Below are 17,293 nucleotides of genomic sequence, written 5' to 3'. Positions count from 1 at the left end.
ATACACTAAGAGAGGAGAGAAAATGGAGTCATACAAAATGCTAGTTAAAGGCAGAGAAGGCAGAAAAAGAGGGGAAGATATTTTTTAAAAATTTGTTTTAATGTTTATTCATCTTTGAGAGACAGAGAGAGACAGAGCATGAGCGGGGAAGGGGCAGGGAGAGGGAGACACAGAATCTGAAGCAGGCTCCAGGCTCCCAGCTGTCAGCACAGAGCCCGACGTGGGGCTCGAACCCGCGGACTGCGAGATCATGACCTGAGCCGAAGTCGGACGCTCAACCTACTGTCACCCAGGCGCCTCGGGAAGATCTTTTTTTAAAAAGAAACAAAGAAAGTGCAACAAACAAAACAGTTGAAACACGGTTCAAATTGATCCAACTATATCAATAATCACTATCTTTTTGAGTACACCAAGTGAAAGACAGAAAGTGTCAGCATGAATTAAAAAAAAAAAAAAAAAAAGCCCCGGGCGGGCGCCTAGGTGGCTCCGTTAGTTGAGCATCCGAGACTCTTGGTTCCAGCTCGGGTCATGATCTCACGGTTCACGGATTCGTGCCCTACATTGTGTTCTGCAGCTGGCAGCACAGAGCCCACTTGGGATTCTGTCTCTCTCTCCCTCTCTCTCTGTCCCTCCCCCTCTAGCGCTGTCTCTCTCAAAATAAATAAACTTAAAAAAAAAAAAAAAAGACCCAAGCCTATGTTGTCTGTAAGAGATCCACTCTAAATATCAAGACACCAGAGAAAAGGATAAAGACAGATAAACCATGCGGACGCTGCTCCAAACAAAGCTGGACCAGCTATGTTAATTTCAGACAAAGTAGGCTTCAGAACGAGGAAAATTATCAGGGATAAAGAGGGGCGTTATAGAATGATAAAAGGGTCAATTTCCCAAGAGGACTTAACAATCTTTAATGGGTATGCGATACGCCTAGCAACAGCATCAAAACATATGAGGCAAAAAACTTGACAGAACCGAAAGGAAAAAATAGATCAGTGCACTGCATGTGGGAGACGTCCATACCCTTTCATCAGGAACAGCCACCTCAAGCAGGCAGAAGATCAGTGATGATGCAGTTGAACTGAACAGTACCACTAATCCATTGGACTTCTAGAATACCTCTATAGATTATAGAATAGTTATAGATTACAGAGTACTGCATCCAACAGCAGAATACGTATTCTTGTCAAGTGCAGGTGGAGCATTCACCAAAAAAGACCACATCTGGAGCCATGAAACACACCTTAACAAATTAAAAAAAAAAAAAAAAAAAGAAATCTGTTCTTGGACCAGTAGAATTAAACTAAAAATCAATGACAGAAAGATAGCTGGAAAAGTCCCAAATATTTGGAAAGTAACCAGCCCCCTTCTATTTTTTTTTAATTTTTTTTTAACGTTTATTTATTTTTGAGACAGAGAGAGACAGAGCATGAACGGGGGAGGGTCAGAGAGAGAGGGGGAGACACAGAATCCGAAACAGGCTCCAGGCTCTGGGCCATCAGCCCAGACGCGGGGCTCGAACTCACGGACCGCGAGATCGTGACCTGAGCTGAAGTCGGACGCTTAACCGACTGAGCCACCCAGGCGCCCCAACCAGCCCCCTTCTAAATAACACATGGGTCAAAGAAGTCTCAAGAGAAAATTTAAAATATCTTGAACTAAATGAAAATAAAATGTAACTTGTCAAAATCTGTGGGATGCAGTGAAAATTATACTTTGAGGTTTTTGGCATTGAATGCACGATTAGAAAAGAAGAAAGATCTAAGAATCAATAATCTAAGCTTCTGCTTTAGAAAGAAGAGTAACATAAGCCTAAAGCAAGCAAAGGAAAAGAAACAACACAAATTAGAGCAGAAATCAATGAAACCGAAAGCAGGAAATCAACAGAGAAAATCAATGAAACCAAGAGTTGATTCTGTGAAAAGATCAGTAAAAATTGTTAAGCTTCGGGGCGCCTGGGTGGCGCAGTCGGTTAAGCGTCCGACTTCAGCCAGGTCACGATCTCGCGGTCTGTGAGTTCGAGCCCCGCGTCGGGCTCTGGGCTGATGGCTCGGAACCTGGAGCCTGTTTCCGATTCTGTGTCTCCCTCTCTCTCTGCCCCTCCCCCGTTCATGCTCTGTCTCTCTCTGTCTCAAAAATAAATAAACGTTGAAAAAAAAAATTAAAAAAAAATTGTTTCTAGCCAAACTAAGAAAAAAAGAGTAAAGACACAAATCACTAATACCAGAAAGAAAAAGGGGTCATCACTACTGATCCCGTGGCCATTAAAAGGATAATAAAGGGGGCGCCTGCATGGCTCAGTCCAGCGTCTGACTCTTGATTTCGGCCTAGGGCATGATCTCACAGTTTGGGACTTCGAGTCCTGAGTCAGGCTCAGTACTCTGCATTAACAGTGCGGAGCCTGCTTGGGATTCTCTGTCTCCCTCTCTCTCTCTCTGTCCCTCCTCTGCTCACTCTCTCTCTCTCTCAAAGTAAATAAACATTTAAAGTAAAATAAAGTAGAAAAATAAAGAAAAGACTAATAAAGAAATATTACGAACAACTCAATGTGGACAATCTGATAAATGAAATAGACCAATTCCCTGAATGATACAAAGTAACAAAACTTTTCCAAAAGCTTATTTTGAGAGAGAGAGAGAGAGAGAGAGAGAGAGAGAGAGAGAGAATGTGAGGGGAAGGAGCAGGGAGGGAGAGAGAGAATCCCAAGCAGGCTCTGTGCTGTCAGTGATGGATGTCTTAATTAACTAGATGAGAGGAATCCTTCACAGTGTATACATGTATCAAATCATCATAATGTACAATTTAAATATCTCACAATTTAGCAATACTTCAATAAATCTGAAAAAGAAAAATTTGTTTAAAAAATTTTTAAACATTTATTTTTGAGAGAGAGAGAGACAGAGCATGAGCAGTGGAGGGGCAGAGAGACAGAGAGGGAGACATAGAATCTGAAACAGGCTTCAGGCTCTGAGCTGTCAACACAGAGCCCGACTCAGGGCTCAAACTCAGGAACGGCGAGATTGTGACCTAGGCCGAAGTCAGACACTTAACCAACTGAGCCACCCAGACACCCCTATTTTAAAATAAACAACACAAAATAATTAACAACCTTCCAAAAAAAAAAAAAAAGAAAGAAAGAAAGAAAGAAAGCAAGAAAGCACAAAGTCCAGATGGCTCTGCTAGTGAATTCTAGTGGTGAAAACCCATTTAAAAAAACTGAAAATTTTCTACGATCTCTTCCAGAAAATAGAAGCAGAGGTAATACTTTCTAATTTATTCTATGAGCTCAGCATTATTCCAAAAACAGATAAAGACATTTCAAGAAAAGAAAACTATAGACCAGTGTCTCTCATGAACACAGGTGTAAAAATTTTCAACAAAATATCAGGAACTTGAATTCAATATACATAAATTTATGCTAATGATTTAAAAGAATAAACAATGTACATGGGGCACCTGGGTGGCTCAGTCGGTTAAGCGTCCGGCTTCAGCTCAGGTCATGATCTCGAAGTTCATGGGTTTAAGCCCTGCATCAGGCTCTGTGCTGACAGTTCAGAGCCTGGAACCTGCTTCTGATTCTGTCTGTCTGTCTGTCTGTCTGTCTCTCTGCCCCTCCCCCCCCACACACTCTGTCTCTCTCTTGAAAATAAATAAACATTTAAAAACATAAAAAAAAAAAAGCTCAGGAGCTAACTTGAAGACATTTACATTGGCAATTGACATAACAATATGAGGACCAATAAGAATAATAATCACAATTAGCTGAAACAGATCAAAATATTAAAAATCTATTTTTTAATAATGATACTTTAAAAAGGTCCAGTCAGAGCATGCCAGGAAAACAACTTATTATTTTATTTATTTATTTTTATTATTTTTTAAAATTTATTTGAGAGAGAGAGTGGGGGAGTGGGGGAGAGGGGCAGAGGGAGACGAGAGAGAGAGAGAGAGAGAGAGAGAGAGAGAGAGAGAGAGAATCTTGAGCAAACTCCATGCTCAGCTCAGAGCTCAACGTGCAGCTCCATCCCACGACCCTGGGATCACGAGTCAGATGCTCGACCGACTGAGCCACCCAGGTACCTCTAAGACTTTATTTTTTTAAGTAATATCTATAGCCATCGTGGGGCTTGGACCCACAACCCCGAGATCACGAGTTGCAGGTTCCACTACTGAGCCAGCCAGGCTCCCTTCCATTAAACTTTTAACTATGATTTACCTAAAGCAGAGGTTGGCCAATCACACATATGGTCTCTGTCACAATTACCCAACTCTGTCACTGTAGCATAAAACAGCCATAAACAATATGCAGATAAATAAGCATGGCTGTCTTCCAGTAAAACTTTATTTGCATAAAACAAGCAATGAGCAGGATTTGGTCTCCAAGCACCGTTTTCAGGAGAGCTATTGATTCTCACACATTTGTTTTTTAAGCCAGATATATACTAAAGTCTTTTGTTATTTCTAAGAATTTTCATTTTATTTTCTTGGGTTTCCCAGAAGTAGTCCTTCCGCTTCCAAACAATGATAACTTTGCCTCCTCATTGCTGCATGCAATTTGCTTTCTTTTCTAGCACTTTCAGAACAATCTCATATGCTGCTGGTTTCAGCAGACACCCTCTCCTTTTTCCTGAAGTTTTCGTGGGAATGCTTTTCTATTTCACCAATAATCATGAAACTGCCTTTTGATCTGTTATATATGTCTCATTACAGCTACCCTACTAACTCTTTTTTAACTCAGGAGTAGATGTTGGATTTTATTTTTATATTTTTGATTCTGCAACTTTCCCATCATCTGGATTCTAGTGACTGCATTCCTAGTGTTATGGTCTTCTGTCCTCTATTTCCTGCCAATTACTAATGAGATCTAGAAGTTTCATCAGATTCTGTGAGGGGAGGAGGCAAGACTGTTCCAAGGGGGTGCATAATACCTCATGTCTCCTTTTTGTGAGATTAGCAGCCATAGAGATCACCACGTAATCCGTTCATTCATTACGAGCTACGAAGCCAATATTCTAAGTCCACCATTTTTCTTTTACCATCTAGAATACTTCTAGAAAGACCATCCCCGCTGCCCTTAATCAACTATCTGATTGCTCATTGGTAGAGTGAGTATAAGAAAGGCAAAAAAACTGCTTGATACTTTCCTTTTATTTCCATTTTTAAAATAATAAGGGAAACATTTAATTTTTTAAATATTTAATTTAAATATTTACATTAAAATTTTAAAATAATAATTTCCATTTTTAAAATAAAAAGTTGAGGGGCGCCTGGGTGGCTCAGTGGTTAAGCGTCCAACTTCAGCTCAGGTCGTGATCTCGTGGTTCATGAGTTTGAGCCCCGTGTCGGGTTCTGTGCTGACAGCTCAGAGCCTGGAGCCTGCTTCGGAATCTGTGACTCCCCCCCCCACCTCTGTCCCCTCCCCAGATCATGCTCTGTCTCTGTCTCTCAAAAAATAAATGAACGCTTAAAAAATTTTTTTAAATAAAAAGTTGGTTGAGTGTCCGACTTCAGCTCAGGTTATGATCTCATGGTTTGTGGGTTCAAGTACCGTGTCAGGCTCTGTGCTGCCAGCTCGGAGCCTGGAACCTGCTTCGGATTCTGTGTCTCCCTCTATCTCTGCTTCTCTCCCACTCATGCTCTGTCCCTCTCTCTCAAAAATGAATAAATATTTTTAAAAATTGAAAAATAAAATAAAGTAAAAATCAAATCAAATCAAATCTTAGGGGCACCTGGGTGGCTCAGTCAGTTGAGGATCTGACTCTTGGTTTTGGCTCAGGTCATAATCTCTCAATTTGTGGGTTCAAGCCCTGCATTGGGCTCTGTGCTGACCGTGTGGAGCCTGCTTGGGATTCTCTCTCTCTCTCTCTCTCTCTCTCTCTCTGCCCCTCCCCCACTTGCACTCTCTCCCCCTCAAAATAAATAAATAAATTTTAAAAATATTTTTATTTTTATTTTATTTTTTTTTTAATTTTTTTTTCAACGTTTATTTATTTTTGGGACAGAGAGACAGAGCATGAACGGGGGAGGAGCAGAGAGAGAGGGAGACACAGAATCGGAAACAGGCTCCAGGCTCTGAGCCATCAGCCCAGAGCCTGACGCGGGGCTCGAACTCGCGGACTGCGTGATCGTGACCTGGCTGAAGTCGGACGCTTAACCGACTGCGCCACCCAGGCGCCCCTTAAAAATATTTTTAAAGTAATAAAAAATAAAATGGAAAATCTACTTAATAATAAAAACAAAAACTACCTAATAATAAAATAATAAAATATGTAAAAACTGGGGTGCCTGAGTGGCACAGTCTGTTGAGCATCCGACTCTTGATCTCTGCTCAGGTCATGATCTCATGGTTTGTGAGTTCGAGCCCCACATGGGGCTCTGCATTGATGGCATGGAGCCTGCTTGGGATTCTGTCTCTCCTTCTCTCTGCCCCTCATCTGCTTTGTTCTCTCTCCAAATAAATAAACTTAAAAAAAGTGAATATATCAACAAAGTTCACAATTGCACAGATGCAAAAGGAGACATGAATAAATGGTATTATTTATCTTATTCTTGATAGAAAACTAAAGACTCTCTAATTTATCAATACCCTCCAGCCAAAGACACCAAGAGCACATCTATAGTTGCACAAATGGGTTTATTACCTTTGTGCTATTGGGCATCTCAGTAAAAGGGTGTTTAGGAAGGATTTATAGGATTTGGGCTTGTGCTAGGTGACTTGGGAAGGGTTTAAGAAGGTGAGAGTTCTTTGTATTGGAGTTGTCAGGAAGTAGTATTTCGAAGACGGGATATGTTAACAAATCTTACCTAGACAAAGGCTAAAACTGTAATTGGTAAAGGTCACTTACATTACCCAAGATGGAAGGATGTTTCATCATTTTTGTGGTTTGGACAATGTTCCTATCTTTTTTGGTGTTCACGTGATTATAGAGTGATCTTGTTTTTACCTTGATCCCTCACATCACAGAATAACTTTGTTTAATGTTGATGGTCTGTGAAATTGTTCATGTGTAACAGAATACCACCGCCAACACCTGGGTGTCTGGAGGTGTGTTTCGCTTTCTCAAATCTATAAACTAACTGCAGTTTTAACCTTAATTACCAGTTTTGTACATACTTGTGGTATGAAATAACTTGTCAAAACATATCTAAGTTGGGCATCTGAACAAATAAACATTACGGAAGAGTTAGGAAACTAAAAAAACAAATATTGCGAACACAAAAAAGACATAAGAGGAAAAGGTTGATAAATTTACAAAAACAAACTAACAAACAAACAAACAAAAAAACAACATGTCACAGTTGGGAAAACAAACCACAAACTCAGATAAAACATCTTCAACACATTTGAGGAAGGCTGATGTCCCCAGTAAAACAAACAACTCTTCTTACCAATGACATGAAAAGAATACTTTTCGAAATAGTTTTCATTTTTTGCAACAATAACGTACCACTGAAAAACATTTTCAAGAAAAAATGGCTGGGACTTTAACACAGAGACACGGGGCTCGCAGAGGAGCCTCAAGGAAGGACTACGCCTCCCAGGAGGCTCTGCGCTGACCGTCTCCGGCCTCCCGACAGGCTCCGCGTGCTTTACGCGCCAGCTTTGGCCTTAGCCAGCGAGTGGCAGAATCGCGGCAGAGGATGGAGAGCAGCGATGAAGCGGCCGTCGAGAAATGCCGCATCCACTTGCGCCCCGGCACGCTGCGCGACGCACCTCCCGCCACGTTGCACCTTCTGCCCTGCGAGGTTCTGGTTAGCCGGCCTGCCCCCGTGGGGCGCTTCTTCACCCCAGCCATCCGCCAGGGTCCCGACGGTGAGCACTCACGACCGGACTACAGCTCCCGGCAGCCCCCGCGCCCGCGCCACTCTCTTCTCGGCGAGGGGCGGCTCGAGGGCTCCTGGGGATCGTGGTCCACTGGAGATGGCGGGAGGGCCCCAGGGAGGCTGCCCCACTAGGCCTGAATCGGGCCCTCACTGAGGCCCCGCGCCTGTCTCCTACAGGACTGGAAGTGTCGTTTCGGGGCCGCAAACTACGCGGCGAGGAGGTGGTGGTGCCGCCCGGGCTCGTGGGCTACGTGATGGAAGAAAAGGAAGAGGGGTTGGTGGGGAAGGGCTTCTCGGAGGGTTCGTCGAATGACAACGAGCAAGAGCAGGAGGAGCTGGTGGAACCCCCAGAGGCGCTGGAGCGGGACTTTGTGAGCACGGGGGCGGGTCGGTGGGGGGGGGGGGGATGGGGCGGGAGGGGGGATGCGGGCGGGAGCGGTGGCCCCAGTGTTTAGCCGAGCTCCCTCCCCAGGACCGGTTCATTGGAGCCACCGCTAGTTTCAGTGGCTTCACGCTGTGGGGCCTGGAGACCATCCCCGGTCCGGATGCCAAAGTGCGCGGGGCCCTAACCTGGCCCAGTCTCGCTGCCGCGGTGAGTAGATGGATGTGCCCTCTTCCAGGCCCCGTCCGTTCCTCTCTGACTTCAAGCTTATTGCCTAGGTTATCCAGAATCTTGCCCCCGCAGCGGATTTGGGGCTTCGGGGCGGGGGAGCACAATGGGGCAGGTGGAGCCTGGGTCTGAATGGAGGACTGGACTGATCAGGGGGAGCGTGGCTCTGACCTGTCTAGAAGGGGCTGTCATTCTGAGTAGCTGGGTCCCTCCCAGAGTAGGTGGGCCACCCAGTCACGACATGTCAAAAATCCAGTGGTAGAGGTGACTCCTGTTGCAGATTCACGCACAGGTGCCTGAGGACTGAGAACCGGAACCTGAAATTGAAAGCCACTGGTCCCTTCACCCCAGTAAACCAGCTCTTCACTTTGGAGCCGCTGATTCCATCACCCCAAATAAATGAGCTTTTCACAGCACCTGTGAGTTTGTGGGCACCCTGGAGCCCCTGAGCTGGCATTGCCCTTTCTCCCACAAGAAACTTTCGTGGCTCTGGCCTACAGAAACAATTTATTGCCAAGGAGCAGTGAGGGCAAGAGAGGCCAGAACTTTGCAGCCAGTACCCACCCTCCCCCCAACTCCTACTTTACAAAAGGAATTGTTACAACCACTAGTCCTCTGTACAGGGTGCACCCCCCCCCCCCCATGTCACTGTACACAGCTGCCTGGCTCCCTCCGGTCCCTGGTTCCTAGCAGGCCCAGACCTGCGGTCAGCTGACCTTGGAGTTGACCTGAGCCCCGAGCTCGCCTTGGTGCTGGGCCCCAGCCGGCCCAGGCCCTATGAGGCCCGTCCTCTCTTTATGGAGCTGTCCTCAGCCCCACCTCCCTTGGTATGCCTCCTGGGGACCCTGGAAGGGGTGGGATGTGCTGTCAGCCCCGCGTGCTTTTGTTGCCACTGCTGTGGACAGTGCCTGGTCACCACTTTCCCCTCTTGCTCCAGTCCTTGGGAGTGAAGTGCAGACACTTGGAGTCGATCCGAAGGAGACGCTTGAGCATAGCTCGTTCATGCCCATCGACGATGTCCTCCGAAAGTGTGAGGATATACTGGCCCTGGAGGGGAGATGGGGGGTGGGGTCAGCCCATGTGGGGCACGCACTCTGCAGCCCTACACAAACCTGTCTCCCCCTGCCAGCCCCTACCTTGTAGTAATTGATGAGGTTGAGGTACTGTAGAGTGGAGATGACATCCTCCTTCTTGATGCTGGTGATTTCACTGATCTCGCTGTGGGAGGGCAAAGATCAGGTTCTCTGGGGACCTTCGTCTCTGCCCCAAGCCTCCCAGGAACCCCAGGAGTGAGGACAGGGCATGCCATGCACCCCCGGGGTAGGTAGGGCCAGGCTCACTTGATGGTGATCTGCGGCCTCTCCCCACTCTCTGACTTCAGCCCCATCAGGATCTCCAGGATGGTCTGGGACCAGTAGCTCCGGTAGGATAGGAGGCCAAGGTCTGAGAGGGGCTTCTCAGGGGTCCCTGTTTTCCCTTCCACTTTGGAGAGTTCATAGCCTACGGCAACAGAGCAGGAAGGGGTGGGTAAGCGGTCACAGCTTTGTGCAACCAGTGTTTCAGAGTGTGGGTTATGGAAATAGACTGCTGGGGCCCCATCTTGGCCCTGCCAGGTGGTCGTTCTGTGACCTGGCATAAGGGGCTTGTCCGTGGTGTCTCAGTTTCCCCGCAAAGAACTAATGAGCATTCACTCTTGACCTCTGCTGTGGTGGGACCTAGGGTAGAAGCCATAGTCAACTAGGAGGGATACTCAGGAGCCAGTGAGGGCTTATAGGCAGAGCAGGGGGCGGGGAATGCAGAGAAAATGGCTTAGGAAAAGAAAGTGCCTCTGATTTTCATCATTCCAGACTCTTTCTGCTAGGGTATGTGAGGAGGGAAGGCAGACCCCACCTCTCGTCTAGGCCTGAGGGTTCTTGGACTTATAGTCAAATCAGTCCCCCTGGTTGCTACCTGAGGGCCATCAGTGCTCCAGGACCAGGCTAGGCCTAGCTAGGTGCTGACACGAAGCAAGGAGAGACGTGCCTGGATGGCTTGGTTGGTTGAACGTCTGACTTCAGGTTGGGTCATGATCTCGCGGTTTGCCGGTCTGAGCCCCGTATCAAGCACTCTCCCATCAGCATGGAACCTGCTTTGGATCCTCCTTCCCTCTCTCTGCCCCTCCCCAGTGTGTGCATGGCACGTGGCGCACATGTGTGTTCTCTCTCTCAAAAATAAACATTAAAAAAAAAAGAAGGGAGGTAAAGCAAGGAGGGCGGCGCCAATGCACTCCCCAGGTCAGGTCGTTCTTCAGCGGGTTACCTGATCTCCCCAGGGACTCCCTCCTCCCCTCCCCCCTCTGACTGCTCTGTCCTCCTCTGCCCTGCTGACTACTGGGCACTGGCAGACAGTTTCCAGCGAGCCCCTCAGCTGCTGCAAAAGCCTGTGTGGCTTCAGGTCTCCTGGCAGAGTCTTCGTTCTCGTTCTTCCTCAGGGTCCGGGGCGTCCCCTTACTTGTAAAAGCCCTTCGCCCTCAGTCATCAACTATGTTGGGCCATGGCCCTTTCTGCCCCACTCCTCCCTATCTTTATCTGCCAGTCTTATCCTCTTATCCAATCTCCTGTGACTTCCACCAGCAGCCTGGTGGAGAGAGGGACAGAGAGGCCAGTTCTTTAGAGAAAGGCAGCAACAGAAGGGAACAGGGGCGAACCCAGGTTTCTACTCAACTTTGCCGGGCCCACCAGTGCATGTGGAGTCCTGACAGATCAGCTGGAGGCCACACTCACCTCCTTGGCTGCAGGGAACTCCTGGCCCCTCCCCAGTGAACTTCCACCTGTCCTCAAGAACTGCCTGGAATGGGTGCTTCTGGTGCACCGGTCTGCTCTTGCTGGGGAGAACTGAGCACATCTTGGTGACCTTGACCATAACCTGTCTCCACTGAGGTCTGAGCTCCCAAGCTTAGATGCATTTTAAGTATCTGCCTGCTCTACCAGACTGAGGGCTTCCTGGGGATGTGCCACCATCCAGCATCATTCTACTAATAAAATTCCTCAAATGGACCACGACCTGGATTAAGTCAAGCCTCTGTGTCTTCACCAAACAGCTAACGCTCCCTCCCATCTCCCAGGTCAGAGCTTGGTTATCCCAAGGATTCAGTGAGTAGAGAGTTGATTGGAGTGGAGATAAGATACTGGGAAGCAGAAGGGGGCCTTGCAGTTGGAGGAACAGGGAAGAGTTCATGTATTACGAGGGACAGACTCCCTTCTGGGCTTTAAAGAGACTGATCTGCCTGAATCCAAGAAGCAGAGGCCAAATCCACACAAAAATTTGCTGAGTTAACACCATTTTGATATTTGATGACATTCTGATCATCAGTCTGCAAGGCTCAGGCAACAACTAGGGAAACGGAGGCACCGGTCCTCACCTAGGAACTTGTATGACGGCACAGAAGCAGACAGATAAACAACAGTGGCTCACCTGGCCTCTGCCCGTGGCCCTCGGCAGGAGCCTATGAGTCAGATTTGGGGAAAGTTGGGTGGTGCTTAGAACCTTAGCCAAGGAGGAGTGAGGGGCTGAGAACCTAACAAACGAGCAGAGCAGTCACGCTGAGAATGGAAGAGAACCTCAGGAGAGTCTCATCTTTATTTCTGGCCAGCTCCCCTGGTGATGGGGCTGCACAGCAGGGCTGACAGTAGCCTGGCATGTCTAAGAGGGAGGCACAACAGGGACACTGGTGCCGGGCCCGCCAGTACCCAACCCCAGGCCCTGGCCGAGGGCACAGGTACTCACTGAACTCGATCAGCAGCTTGCCATAGCCCCGGCGCTGGTAGGGAGGCAGGGTCAGGATGCAGGCCACGTTGTAGTCTTCCGTGGATTCCTTTTCCTAGAAAGCAGGGGTGGGTGAGTGAGGAGGGGGACACAGCTCAGGGCAGGGCCGAGAGAGGATCCAGGTGAGCGCTCACCTTGGAAAAGTAGCCCACGATGTGGAAGCCCTTACAGTCATACTCGGTCATGACATAGAAGAGGAAGGGATCTGTGTCATAGTACAATGTCTTATGGTCGAGAAAACACTTGGCCAGGAGACACAGGTTCTGGGAATAACTCTGCAAAGGAAACGGCCTGTCACCATTCTGGGTACCCAGTCTTAAACGTAGTCACTTAGTTTCTTTACCCGAGGCTGATAGGTGATGAGCCTTCCTCCCTGGGGTCTGATCCATTCAATCGGTCAGGCTGTCCCTGCCACTCAGGCAGAGCGACTTCTCAGTGCTGAGCCCATATACCAGCTCCACGATGGTGCCTGACCACCTGCCTTGCTGGTGGGCTGGGCGGGCTTACCCCCGGGCGCCATACCTCCACCTAAGTCTCGCCCAGGGGGCTTCCACTGCCCTCTGCTGTAGTCGATAACAGTCAACAAATTGCAGCGTGTTTCCAGGAAGGCAGACTGCCACGGCTTATGAGCAGCTCTACCCAGGTGACGGTCCTAGGAATCTACCTGTCCAAAACCACAACACTCTCTGGCCCGCGGTCACACCTACTGGAGGCTGACCTATCCTACAATGGAGATTAGGTGTTCTGAAACCGAAAGGGAACAGCCTCCGGGGTTGCCCAGCAAAATGATTAATCTTGCTGCTCTACCTCTACACACGTTTTTCTCCTGCACACAAGACGTGGCTTTTTAACCACCTGCTGGGCACTGCCATCTGGATGCCTAAATCCACATTTAACCACAAAGAACAGCAGTTAAAGCGTCTTCCTGCAAGCTTCCCCAGCACCCACACCAGAGCTCTCACCTGCCCTTCAAGATGCTTCTCCCTCACTGCCCTCTCTGCCCTGGGAATGACCTCACAGTCCTAACGGTCCCTCCAGATTACTCCTTCCTTCCCGCAGCCACAGACCGAGGCAGGTTTGAAGCCCAAACCTGCAGTGACCCCTACTCCTCCCCCAACTGACCTTATTCTCACCACCTGAGCTCTGCTTCTTGTAACAACCTTGCCTCATGCTCTCTGCCTTTCAGCCCAAATGGTCTTGAGCCCTCACACCACCTGTACGTCCAGGCCTACCCTTCAGGACCCTCCTGCTTGTGACTCCCTTACCCACCTTACCCTTGTGTCAAGGATCAAAGATGACCTCTGTGAAGTTCCGCTGGCCATCTCCTCTGGATCTGAGCCCCCTCCCCTCCCCCCCGCCCTTTGTTTCATGACACTTATCCCTGGAATCTGAAGATACTGGCAAATCTGTTTTTTCCAGACTGTGAACACTTAGAGCCTTTGTCTAGTTACTGGTCATCTTTATACCTCCCCACACCCACCCTACGGCAGGAACTCCATAAAAATGGGATAAACTAATCTGCTGATCAGACTGCTCAGTGTGTTCCTGAGCAGGAGGAAGCTGCTCATTTAACTCCCCCCTACACCACCAGTGCCAATGGCTCCCCACTGCCCCTGAGCCACAGACCTTGTTCTTACGTCCATCAATCTCAAAGAAAGAGATGGTGCCCTTGCGGTAAATCTCATTGCCCGGAGGATGTCGCAGGTCACACTTGGTCTGAGGAAGACAGGAGGATCAGAGGCAGGGGCAGGGTGGAGGGCAGCAGGCAGGCAGCCTCCTGGGACCCCTCATACCAAGTGACGCTGCAGACACTTCAGGCTACGGCCGTACTTGAGGCAGAACTCGCAGAGGTAGAGGACGGGCAATGTGGTAAGCTCCTGTGGGTACGGGGAGAAGTACCACGGCTTCAGGCGGTGCCGGCCCAGCTCGATGCACTCGATGTTCTTCATCCGGGTAACGATGTCGTCGTGGCTGCGGTCAGACACCAAGCTGCCAGTCATGCGTGGAGCCGACGGTATTCCATCTGAGCTGTCCTGGGAGTCCTGCCCAGGGCCAGTGGAGAACACCAGGTTACAGGACACAGCTCGCGTAACCCTTCCATAGCTTTCCTTGTTCAAGCCTAACAACAACCCTATGGGGTAGTGTGGTACTATATTCGGCACTTTCCAGGAAAAGAAAAGGAAACTAGGAAAGGTTTCAATTGTAGTTTGAAAAAGATCACCCAGTGACTGATCTGGACCAGCTCTGCCTGGCTCATAACCCTACCTAGATCCTTCACTGCCTACAACCTCTTATTTATTCATTAAAAAAAATTTTTTTTTAACATTTGTTTATTATTGAGAGACAGACAAAGACAGAGCATGAGCACGGGAGGGGCACAGAGAGGAGACACAGAATCCAAAGCCGGATCCAGACTCTGAATGGTCAGCACAGAGCCCGAGGCGGGCTTGAACTCACTGGGAGACCATGACCTGAGCAGAAGTCAGACGCTCAAGCGACTGTGCCCCCCAGGCGCCCCAACCTCTTATTTATTTTTAAGCCAATCACTGAACTCTCCACCCTGCCTGTGTCCCCTCCTTTTCACCGAGCTTTCCTCTTCCCCAGACCTACCTCATCAGTGCCCAAGCAATTTGATTTTCGCTTCCGTCCTGGCTGAGCTGCCACTGCCCTACGGGCGGATCCATTCTGCAGGTGAAATTGTAGGAACGGAAAAGGTGGCCGTGAGATGAGCTTTAAAGAGGCCGCCAGAGGGGAGAAGCGAAGACGAAAACAAGGGTTTGGGGAACTTACCTGAGGAAAAACCGAGGCTGGCGCTGTCTCGCTGGGCACTGGAGTTGCTGGTGAAACCACCTCCACCTTCCGTTTCTGCAGAGAGAAACCAAGAAAGGTGGGTCAGAAGGTAGAGAAGGTGGGACCTAAGAGGAAAGCAAGGTCCCTGGAATTGCTGAGGGTACCGTTGAGCGGTGGTTGGGCTGCAGGCAGGAGCTGGAGGAGAGCGGCTGGTCAGGCTCGCCACCGGGAATGGCCTCCCGCTCCTTGGGCAGGTTGAAGCGGAGTGTGATCTGGACCGGGATTGGCAAGGTCTTCCCGCTGGCCTGGGCGGAGGCCGGCTGTAGAGATAGGTCCAGGGTCTTCCTCTGGGGTGGGGATGGTTGTGGGATGGGGAAGGGGAGTAGGGGCCCCTCAGCGTGGAGTGATCAAACCCCACCCTCTGCCCTCTCAAGGACATAGGAATAGCTACTGGACTCTGGAAGCTACATCTGGAATTTGGCCCCCATCCTTTGCAAGCTGAAGCCAGAGTGGAAGGGTGTGGACTCCTACCCATCCAGGAGCCCCTGAGGCCAAGAGATGAGAAAAGTAGGAGGCAGGAGAAAAAAGGTGAAGCACGGGACCTACTCACCACCTCTCTCTCTGGAGAGCCGGGGCGGGACCCAGGAAGTCCGTTCTTGGTGGGGGTCTTGGCCTCTTTCTTGGGGAACTGGATCTTCTTTAGGTCCAGCCGCTCGTGGGTCACCCATTCATCCAGGCGTTTGTTGACTGTAGCAGTGGGGATGGCTCAGGAAGGAGTGCCAGAGGCTGCCTCCCAACCCCACCCTGCAGCCCTACCTCACCCCAACCTAGAACTCACAGTCAATATAATGAACGTAGAAAAGCTTGCGGCCACTGATGTCCTTCACACTCAGGATCTCGGCCAAGGCTGTGGGAACAGCACAGGCAGGAGCCTTAGACGAGCCAGGCGATGAGGATCCACCCTCCTAAGACCTGATCTCCACCCCCAGACTGGATCCCCAGCACTTGGAAGCCTTCGCCCAAACCCCTTTTTAGTCACCAAGTGCCGCCCCCTCTCCAGGCCCCGCCCTGTCCGTCTCCGAGCGGCTGAGAGCCACGCCCCTCCCGGGTATCTGCGCCCCGCCCGCCCCAGGATTATAGAGGCCCCACCCCCTCCCGAGGGTTCGGTTGACTCCCTCCCGCCCCTCGCCCTCAGGTTCCTTAGCCCCGCCCCCCGACGTCACTCACGCCACTCATCTTCGTTGTCCTGGTTCCGCCGAAGCACGGGCAGGCGGCAGCCCTCGATTATCTCCCCCTGGGGAGACAGCGCGGCGCCAGGGTCGGCTACTGGGGGGCCTCGGGTTCTACCCACCTCCCCTGGCTCCCTCCGCCCCGCCCCGGGCACCGGACTCACCACCTCCGCCATCTTCCCTCCCTCCACTGCCACTTCCGGCCCCTCTGGGAGACGTCACTTCCGGGACTGATCGCGCTGCAGGCCCGCGCCTCCTGAAGCCGCTTTAGAAGAAGACATTTAAGAGACACCGCTATCCAGCTGGAAGCAGGCAGGCGTCCCGTTTGGCTGGCGGGAGAGTGGGGTGTTTTAAATGAAGGCCTGGGTCCTAGGTGGAATCCCCGAAAGGCGCACAACGATTGGAGGAAAGCTGAGTCCGTCACGTGACGCCCACCGGGTGCGACGCCGGTCACGTGGTTACGGCGCGGGTCACGTGGGACTAGGTTTGTGCTTCCAGGACGCCCGGGCTCGAGCGTCTCCTCGTGGCGGCGGGAGGCGTCGCCGGCAGGGACACAGCCTGCTGGGCGCCGGGGGCGGATCTGGGGGATTGGGGGGCTGGAGAAGTGGGCGGGACTGCTAAGGGACCTCAGTGCTTGGCCGCTTGTGGACGTACTTCCTTAGAGATGGGGATTCAGATTTGTAGGCATATTCTTTTGTATATTAGTTTTCTAATTTTAAATGTAATGTATTAATCATTCATAGAATCAACAGATATTTAGTGATCCCGTAGCATCTGCCAGGCACTACTCTAGGAGCCTGTAATACGTTAACGAATGTGTGAAAGAAACCGACCTCATGGAGCTTACAGTCTTGAGGATTGGGAGGAAAAAGAGAGGTATAGATAAAAAATGTATTTAAAATTGGGGCGTCTGGGTGGCTCAGTCGGTTAAGCATCTGACTCCTGATTTCGGCTCAGGTCATAATCTCACGGGTTCGTGGGTTCCATCTCTGTGCTGACAGTGTGGAGCCTGCTTGGGATTCTCTCTCTCCCTTTCTTT

General features: G+C 49.8%; 2 protein-coding genes across 8 annotated transcripts; one reads left to right on the top strand and one right to left on the bottom strand.

The window, feature by feature from the left end:
* The first annotated feature begins 7,571 nt into the window (after window positions 1–7,571).
* On the top strand, window positions 7,572–8,847 carry RNASEH2C (ribonuclease H2 subunit C). The gene is made up of 4 exons (XM_040465586.1): window positions 7,572–7,810; window positions 7,999–8,192; window positions 8,294–8,413; window positions 8,712–8,847. The coding sequence occupies exons 1-4, from the start codon at window positions 7,639–7,641 to the stop codon at window positions 8,736–8,738; spliced, it is 513 nt and encodes a 170-aa protein (XP_040321520.1). The 5' UTR covers window positions 7,572–7,638; the 3' UTR covers window positions 8,739–8,847.
* Window positions 8,848–8,921: 74 nt separating this feature from the next.
* KAT5 (lysine acetyltransferase 5) lies at window positions 8,922–16,606 on the bottom strand. Of its 7 annotated transcripts, none has more exons than XM_040465579.1 (14): window positions 16,419–16,606; window positions 16,253–16,319; window positions 15,864–15,932; window positions 15,636–15,772; window positions 15,190–15,372; window positions 15,026–15,100; window positions 14,846–14,920; window positions 14,029–14,277; window positions 13,862–13,951; window positions 12,370–12,510; window positions 12,197–12,290; window positions 9,772–9,931; window positions 9,568–9,649; window positions 8,922–9,478 (listed from the first exon to the last, which is right to left on the bottom strand). In XM_040465579.1, the coding sequence occupies exons 1-14, from the start codon at window positions 16,428–16,430 to the stop codon at window positions 9,344–9,346; spliced, it is 1,569 nt and encodes a 522-aa protein (XP_040321513.1). In that variant the 5' UTR covers window positions 16,431–16,606; the 3' UTR covers window positions 8,922–9,343. The 7 variants fall into 7 exon arrangements, with proteins under 7 accessions (XP_040321513.1, XP_040321514.1, XP_040321512.1 ...); XM_040465580.1 differs by having other exon boundaries at window positions 15,190–15,345; XM_040465578.1 differs by having other exon boundaries at window positions 15,190–15,345; window positions 16,253–16,606.
* Between the last annotated feature and the right edge of the window lie 687 nt (window positions 16,607–17,293).

This window comes from Herpailurus yagouaroundi, unplaced genomic scaffold (assembly GCF_014898765.1).
Source record: "Herpailurus yagouaroundi ecotype Mexico unplaced genomic scaffold, PumYag 569, whole genome shotgun sequence".
Taxonomy (NCBI): Eukaryota; Metazoa; Chordata; class Mammalia; order Carnivora; family Felidae; genus Herpailurus; species Herpailurus yagouaroundi.
The sequence above is the reverse complement of the archived record's forward strand: the minus strand, read 5'-3'. Positions and strand labels throughout refer to the sequence as shown.

Excerpts from the sequence above, each read along its gene's own strand:
- RNASEH2C (XM_040465586.1), top strand. The coding sequence starts at position 7,639 with ATGGAGAGCAGCGATGAAGCGGCCGTCGAGAAATGCCGCATCCACTTG. Across the intron at positions 8,193-8,293 it reads AGGCGCTGGAGCGGGACTTT|GACCGGTTCATTGGAGCCAC; the intron begins GTGAGCACGGGG and ends CTCCCTCCCCAG. Across the intron at positions 8,414-8,711 it reads GGCCCAGTCTCGCTGCCGCG|ATTCACGCACAGGTGCCTGA; the intron begins GTGAGTAGATGG and ends CTCCTGTTGCAG.
- KAT5 (XM_040465578.1), bottom strand. The coding sequence starts at position 16,430 with ATGGCGGAGGTGGTGAGTCCGGTGCCCGGGGCGGGGCGGAGGGAGCCA. Across the intron at positions 15,101-15,189 it reads AGCCCAACCACCGCTCAACG|AAACGGAAGGTGGAGGTGGT; the intron begins GTACCCTCAGCA and ends TTCTCTCTGCAG. Across the intron at positions 13,952-14,028 it reads AGTGTCTGCAGCGTCACTTG|ACCAAGTGTGACCTGCGACA; the intron begins GTATGAGGGGTC and ends TGTCTTCCTCAG.